We start from the raw sequence: 8553 nt of genomic DNA on the forward strand, positions 1-8553 counted from the left end.
AAATGAAAAAACAAAAACAAAATGGTTAGCATTATAAAGAATCACGGGAAATGGGGATGGGGATAACCTTGTCCCCGTTAGCCGGGGCGGGGATGGGGAGCCCCCCCCCCCCCCCCCAGTCATGGGGATGGGGATGGGGATGGGGATAACCTTTTCCCCGTTAGCGGGGACGGTGATGGGGAGAGGCCCCCCGTCCCCGCCCCGCCCCGCCCCGCCCCGTTGTCATTACTAGTCTCTCCAATTACTTTGCCCTTGCTTTGCAAGGAAGTCCGCGAGCTGGTTGGCCTCTGCTTAAATCTGATATTCCCATTTTCTCTCCTCGACAAAGTTTTCGAATGTCGCGAATGATATTGCATGTGGTCCATGGTGGTTTCGCTCTGCTTTGAACTTTGATAATTCCCTGGAATATAATACTAATTTTCTCATCATTTATTTGTTCAAAACTTAATTTACTTTTGAGACTTTTAATTAAAATCAATAAATCCAATAAAAGAATGATCACAATTGTTGAGTGAGGGAGGAGGGTTCACTTGAAAAGTTCACTCCCCAAAGTTACAACACCAATGTCTTCAACCATATCAGCATGCTGATGACCCATTACTCTCTCCTGGGTCACCTCTAGCTCCCTAACCACCCTCTTCATTGTTGGCCTTCTTACACTGTTACCCAAACACTGTAATGCCAGATTCATCATCCGTTGAATGGCATCTTCTGCACCATTCCTTAATGTCTTGTCAACTAACCAGTTGAGATTAGAAATGTCCTTAGCCTGAGTATTGTGGAGGAAAAAGAAAAGACACAAAGCATGAAAGGCCAGTCAGCACTCTAAGCAACAATGGTAGACTCCAAAAGATCACTTATTCACTTGATAGTATTTCCAGATGGATGGTCATGTTCTTCCTATAAGAATACCAATGCATGCAGATGCTTTAAACTAGTACTCTATTATGTATAACAACAATAAAACTTCAAGCGGATTAAGTACCAGAGATACTAGATTCTGCTCAGATTCTGACAGGTTCCTACAGAAAGCTTCACGCCCACTCACTAACTCCAGTAAGAAGACCCCAAAACTGTACACATCGCTTCTTTCAGAAAAATCAGGTGACAATCTCAACCTGAAAGAAGTCCATCATATGTTAGTGATATAAACAAAAGTATAAATTTCCACCCTAAGTTATACAAGCCATAGATGAAACCGGAAATAATCAAATACTGAGTTTTTTTTATAGGTCAAATACTGAAAGTTTTTATGGCTTCTCAAAGTAGCTGAACAAAATAAGACCCGACTTGTCAATAAAACCCAACTGGCCTGTTGTTTGGGATATGGCTCCCCACTAGACTGGTGGTTGGGGCAATTCTACTGGTATGGCACTTGAGCTCACTGCTCAGTATAGAAGTGGGGAAGGTAACAATAGAAACCTAATATGCTATCAGTTACGGTTGCACAACTAATGTGATGTTGGGAATGTGAATACTAACAAAATGGCCCCAATCAAAGAACAGGTTTGACACAATATATACTAAGTTCCACAGTCTTTTATACATAGAAATTTTTCCTATTTTACCATAGTCTGTGCATCCGAGAGTTTTACTTTGCATGCTTTAGAAGGTTAAAGACAAAGAGGGTACAGATGAACATACTCCGGGTCAAGAAAGCAATCAATGGCTGCAGATGATCCAGCACGGCTACTCTCATCCAGTAATCTGGATAGTCCAAAATCAGAAACTTTGGCAACAAAATTTTCATCTACAAGAACATTACTTGTTCTGAAGTGCATGTGTAGGAAAGGGGGCACCATACTGTGCAGATATTCTAGTCCTGTTTGAATTTAAAAGATAAGGTGTCAATACCTCCCTGGGAAAATAGGATATGCATACAGATCATGATTTTATTCAAAGCAAGCAATTACCTTTGGCTGCACCCAGCGCCATGGACAACCGTCCTTGGATGTCTAACTTTCCAATTGGAAAACCATCACGATCTACATAGTATCATTTTGTAAGTAAGCTTCTATTTGTGTGTGATAATATAAGAGAGAGAGAGAGAGAGAGAGAGAGAGAGAGAGAGAGAGAGAACCATATAGATAATTCCCAATGTTTCCATAAGGGAGGTATTCATAAACAAGCAACTGTTGATGGATTTCTTGGCAATAACCAATAAGCTTGACAAGATGTTTGTGGCAGACATGACCAATGTTCTCTATCTGAGTTTACAATAAGTGAAGATGAGTCAATCCAACAAAATTATCTCTTTCACTAATACAACCCAAAATTTCAAAGTGAAAAAGAACAGGGGAAAAGCAAACATATGTGTTTGTCCATGTCAATTTTACCTCCTGAACAAAATACTGACTTGGGTCATGGAAACGTCTCTTGATAGCGATCATAGACCCATCCTGAAGCAATCCTGTATACACTAAACCGAAGCCACCTTCACCAATAATATTACTCTGACTAAAGTTGGATGTGGCTTCCTTCAGCTCAACGATGGATAACTGCCTAATATTCTGTTGTTCAAATAGAGAGGAAGCAACAATATGGGGAGAACAATGCTCTCTTGCCAACTCAACTAAAACGAAAAGAAGAAAAAGAAACAGAGTTAATGAAAGTTCATAAAGGGAGCCTAACTTTGCATTTCATTCTGATATAGAAAATTATTTCTTAGCGGATTGCTATGACTGGTTCATGATGAAGATGTATGATGAATAAGACATTGACCATTGTGAGAAATTTTCCTATGTAAAGGATATGTACAAACTTCAATTACCAAGAGGAGATGGCACAGAAGATCCTGTCTCCGACGTTCTTCTCACTATTCTCTTAGTACGCATCAAGCAAATGAAGACAAGCAGTACAGAGACAACGACAAGCAGAGATGCACCAGCACTACCACCAATTATGGCTGCTAATCTCTGCTTTCTTGGTTTCTTAACATGATTAGCACGCAAAGGTGTAAATGTTGGAACACTTATATCTCCATCAACTGTGGCTGTTATCCTTATTTTTCTTGATCTATAGAGATCAACTCGTACTGAATTTGAAGTGTGATGAGGATAGAAAATCCAAGAACAAGGTGATAAATTAATTATTCCACTATGAGCACAAGGAGGACATGCTCCACGCAACCTGTTGAGAAATAGATATCTGAATCTCCATGAATGAAAAAAGAAGGTAAAGTGAAAAGGGAGAACAGAAAGAAAGGAACTGACTATTGTCATTCAAGCAAAATGATTATCATCATTAAAAGACATTTTTCAAAAACTCAAAGGATTCAATAACTGGCCAATAGCTAGAAAATTAAACCTGGTTCAGACGAGCCAAAGTATACATGATAAAATAGTTCAATTTTGCAACAAATACAATAGTTTTCCATTGTATCAACCGAAATCTTACTCACAAACAGATAACCCAATTGCTATCCTTTTTAAGAAAGATAAATGAGGATGTGTCTATAACAGGTGAAGAAGAACCATCCTGCAAATATCTATTTGAACTCTGGATGTGCATAATAGTAAATACATGTTTCAATTCTGAATTTTAATCATTGCTTATGTATTTACAGTAAATTGATTATTGATTGTATGCAAAGAAGACTTTATCTGCCAACTTACAAGATATCCAAAACCCAATAGTCACCCCCAAAAATATCCTCAGTGAATTGCTTGGAAGCCAACCAAAGAAGAGGAAGAAAGGACAAAGAGAGATACATGCAGAAGTGTAAATTTACAGGGCAGAGTAATTTAGAATGGAAGTAATAGCTTACAAAGAAATAACGGCTTGCTCTTTCAATCTATGTGCACTGTTAACACCACTTCCTTGTCTTAAGCATGGGTATCTACCAACCCAACTACTTAACTGTTGAGGATCACCAACAGTGCTCTTGAAATTATGGAAAGCTTCCACTACTGTAACACAGAGATAAGGAAAAGAATTAGTTCCCTTGTCCTACAATCAAGTACATCAAATGATGGGGAAATATGTCACGAATATGGAACTTGGTCTTGTAAGCTTGTTCGGATAACCTCTGGTTTAAACTCCAGAAATTTTAGATGATGAGTTATGCAAATGCCAAAGTTTGCATTGTTCTATTGAACATGAAATCTGTACTCCATCATATATTTGGAGACCAGATATATAATCCCCATAAAAGAAAAATGCATTAGTTCAACTGATCATAAAATACTTTTGTAAAACAGCAGAATGACTCAACTAAGTCATGGTTGTAGCAGCCAACAACCCAGCTACTACTTAAAGCTAGGGAATAAGCAGTCCAAAGAGGTCCTATAATACTTCAATAGAGAAACACCCAGACGTCTGAGAGAGAGAGAGATCATACCGTATGCTTTCTGGTTTAAAATACTCGGCCCTACAAGCTGAATTATTATAAGCAGTGGCAAGTGTGGCCACCGCAAACAACACATGGTAATGGGGCATTAAACTTGTAAAGCATCTGGCAACAGATTAACCTCTTTTAACATCTTCTGGTCCATGGAAAGCCATCAAGCCAACTCCTTAAAAGCCCTGAATCCACACCAACAAACATTTTAGCAAACCCCAAAAAGGATGGATGATACAATTCGTGGTTGATCAAGTAAGTTTTATGAGTAAGTTCGTTGTGATTAGTGAAGCTAGCTCCTAAGAACCAAGGATATCTGGGCTTCCGCTATTCTCACAAAATTCGAAACTTGGGATGAGGTTTACAAAATCCACAGGAAGGATTTTGGCTATGGTAACTTGGTAAGAAGTCCAAAATTTAAATGGCTGGTCCACAATGTAGGTCTCAAGCACATTCCCTTTCAGGATTGAACTTCAAACCCCAATTGTTTTCTCAGTAATCTACTCCTGGAGAGGAATAGTTGGAAGATTTCTGCAAAAGCTAAGGAGGCAAATTCCAGAAAAATCAACTGAAAAAATAAAAAAGAGCCTGGAAACGGCTCAAAACAAATGGTCTATACATTGGTGAAACTCCATTTACCCTCATTGTCAACATAATTAAGATTTCAGGTCCCAGAATATACCCGGGTTCTATCAAAAGGTCAAGTTTCAATCATAGAGACGAAAGGAACCACAGAAAAAGCTTACGAAAGACCCACAGTAATGCCAACTTAACTTAACAAATCCATATATATATATATATATATATATATTACCGTGCAACTTTTTTCCTCCTACTGTCTGAGCTTTCACGGATTTCTTATTTCCAGAACTAATTTGAATATGAAAATTTTGGGTTCTCTCCGAAATGCAAATTGCACGGCGCAAAGCTGGAAATGAAAAACACCTCTCTTTTTGTCAGAGGCTCAGAACTCCATGATATGATTTTTTCCGAAGCCAATCACGAGATTGCTTTCCAAACCCCAAAAAAGAATTTTGAGTCCCTTTAGAGGTCCGGAGAGACAATGAGTAAAACGAAGAAAATGCCTAAATATATATTGAATAAGAACCTCAATGCGAAGTGAAACCAGAATGTTCCACTTCTCCCATCCCCCAACCCCTGGTTCGTAAACTCCAAGAACTTCATGATTTCTAGACAAACCGGATCTAATCGTGGAGAATTTCCTGGTTCTTCCAAAAACCCACAAACTTTACAACAAAATTAAGTTACTGGAGAAGATCTACAACATAAAAGGCTGCACAAAAGATCTTCACCAAAACGAGAAAGGGAAAGAAAAAAAAAAGGAAACTGGTTTCTTAACGAGCTTTTTAACTCTTTCATGTTTTTACTTTTTGGCCCCAGAAAGATTGAAAAGTGGCCAAATATAAACAAATGTCTTGATTCATGAACCATGTTCACAACTGTATTGCCAGACATTGATTGAGCAAAGCAACGACAGCTAAAGGTGTCGAACGAACCGGGACAAAAGAGGAGGAAAAAACAAAAAGAAGGGAAAAAAAATTGACTGCACATGTTATAACTCTGTTCTGATGCAAGGCAGGCAGGCAAGAAGAGCTCTTAAATGCCAGAAAATAGGTAGTACAGAAAACAGAAAAGAAACCCAAACGAACACAAATGAAACGAAACAAAAGAAAGAGAAAAGAGAACACCATTAAAGTTGTCCTTCCTCTGCAACCCACTAAGCTCAAGAAATCATCCAAAAAACCGCAGATAGTTTTACTACTCGCTCACCAGAGAGCTTTTTTTCTGTTTCGTGTTTCCCTTTCCCAGGCAGGCGATCTCTTTGCAATGCATTAAGCAAAGTCTTCCCGAAGAAGCAACTCGATGCGTTGACGAGTGACGATGAACGACACCTTAATTACTTCATGGCAGAGATTTTGCAAGTAGGAAGGATTGATTATTTGTTCTTCCCAGGTCGCAGACGTTTTGAATTAACGTCCACCGCCTGCCCGGCGCCTTGTATCAGTTGTCAAGTTGACCATTCTAACCCTTTGAGATAATAATTTCAAGGTATTACAACAGACACCCTGTACGTGAGAGTGCGCGTATAGCCCCCTCCCCGGCTTGTTTTGATTCCAAATCAGCCCCCACAAAATTGCCCCCCACAACGCTCCCGTCGTGTATTAGAAATGATATTATCATCGAGAGATCTTCTTAATACAGGGCGGTAATGTTCTGTGCGACGTTGTAGAATCTCAAATGGATAATTTAATAATTTTATTTTCATTGTCAATCCCATTAGAGAATAAGGGGCAAAGTGCTAGAAAATAAGTAGGTGTTTCTTCGATGGGCATTTATAGATAAACGTTTATACGATAAATACTAACTTTAAACGTTTTTTATTTGGTTATTTAGAGGGTATTTGAAATCGTGGGCTTTTATTAAATAAACGCCACCACAATTTTCCCCATTATGTGAATCCATATGCATAGGGATTTGTAAATGTAGGTTTCAGTTTTTGTGTACGCCTTGGGGAAACTTCATTTTAGCACTTCCCCTAATGGGTAGGCTTTTACTCACTATTTTATTGATATGGTATCTAATGGTGCTTAAGTATTAATAAATGAATTTATTATTACTTTTCTCAAATTTTCAAATAAATCAAGTACAAAACATTTAGTTAATAAATGTTCACGTTCCAAACACATACTTGGTTCTTGGTTGGGCTTATTTTGGGCGTTTCAAGAAACAATGCATAAAGCTACTTTACAACTCAATATAAATAAACATTTTCTCATGGGTTGACTGTTTGGCGATGCGTTTCAAGAAACAAATATATGGGTGTTTCAGTGTGACACTTTCACTTGGATGTGTATGAGCCATTAATCGATCCAATGGTCCAAATTACACATACTTGCACGTAATTGGCAATTTTCAGATCCAGTGGTAGACTTATGATGCATGGTCAAAATGTGTGGTATAGGTCCTCAAAGTGTGAAATCGATATTTATTGATGTATACTATATGCAAATTATCCATTTTTTCTCCTAACCTCATCTCATTCCTTGTTTGTTACTTTCTTATGTTTTTGGATCCAGGAAAAATATTTTGTTAGTAAAATATTTGTTTGATCAAAAAATTATTATATAAAATATATTTATTTGCACATTGAAAATTAATTTTGAAAGTGGGTTTTTTACTTAAGATGTTTAAGCTTATGTGAAGAAGAATTGATAAAAATTAGAAGTAGCTCAAATGGGACTTGTCAAGGATAAAGCGTGGAGCGGCTAAATGGGACTAGTTTTGCTCTAGTAACAGATTTAGGGTGAAACCTACAAAAATAAGGAAGTTATTGGCTTTGTTTTCCCTAAAAAAATCATGGAATAAGGGGCATGCTGATTGGATGGGCCTATCGGTGTCAGACAGATCAATAGCGATTTTTTTTTCTAGTTGTAGAGAAGACGAATCTAGTTGAGCGTTGGTAATAGATCTAGGGCTAAACCTACAAAACAATGGAGAGTTATTGGTATTTTTTTCCTAAAAAACAAAGCAAGAACAAAGGGCTTATCGATGTCTAATGGCACGACGGCGATTTTTTTTTTCTAGTTGTTGAACCTCTCGTACAGAAGATGATGGACTGCCTTCTAGTAGTAATTCGCAGTGGCTATATGTGGCTGAGATGCCTTCAAGCAAATACCAACCGTTGGGGAAGCGAGAATTTAAAGCTTTCCTAAATGGTTATGATGCACAGAAACTGAAGCTTTTTCATCAAAGTCGAGATATCAACGTTTCAGAAAACACCAACAATACCAAACATAGCCTAAATTTTCATGGGAGTCTTCGTGTAATTCTAATGTTCTTTATCTTTTTTTTTGGTTGTTATAATTTTTAAATTTTTTAACTAATAGCATGCACACGAAAACATGACATCTGGCCACACATCAAGAACATCTCGCCATGAATTTAACATACAACTATACAAGCAAGGGAGTTATTCCCAATTCATTACTGGCTGTCATGCTCTTAACTTTTTTTGTTTGATTTTTTCCCTTTTACGAGATCCGGGCTGTACAATGAAGGTGTAGCTGCAAATGTAGTCTCATAACATACATCAGAAAATGATTTGATGAGGATGCATGTTATTCAAATAAAGATAACTGACATTATAAAATCAAATTTCGGTTTTATGACCTGCACCAAAACTAAGGCAATAT

The 8553-nt window shown here is 37.8% G+C and overlaps 1 protein-coding gene across 3 annotated transcripts; it reads right to left on the reverse strand.

Annotated features, from left to right (window-relative positions):
• Positions 1-408: 408 nt before the first annotated feature.
• On the reverse strand, positions 409-6497 carry LOC148868408 (putative serine/threonine-protein kinase PBL28). 3 transcript variants are annotated; one of them, XM_088967731.1, is made up of 10 exons: positions 6131-6497; positions 4340-4524; positions 3767-3908; positions 2771-3129; positions 2337-2572; positions 2081-2207; positions 1914-1985; positions 1645-1822; positions 986-1118; positions 409-769 (listed from the first exon to the last, which is right to left on the reverse strand). In XM_088967731.1, the coding sequence occupies exons 2-10, from the start codon at positions 4422-4424 to the stop codon at positions 527-529; spliced, it is 1575 nt and encodes a 524-aa protein (XP_088823857.1). In that variant the 5' UTR covers positions 4425-4524; positions 6131-6497; the 3' UTR covers positions 409-526. The 3 variants fall into 3 exon arrangements, with proteins under 3 accessions (XP_088823857.1, XP_088823858.1, XP_088823859.1); XM_088967732.1 differs by having other exon boundaries at positions 5154-6363; XM_088967733.1 differs by having other exon boundaries at positions 6049-6356.
• Positions 6498-8553: the final 2056 nt, after the last annotated feature.

This window comes from Nelumbo lutea, chromosome 2, assembly GCF_056320005.1.
Source record: "Nelumbo lutea isolate HS-2025 chromosome 2, American lotus-T2T, whole genome shotgun sequence".
Lineage (NCBI taxonomy): Eukaryota > Viridiplantae > Streptophyta > Magnoliopsida > Proteales > Nelumbonaceae > Nelumbo > Nelumbo lutea.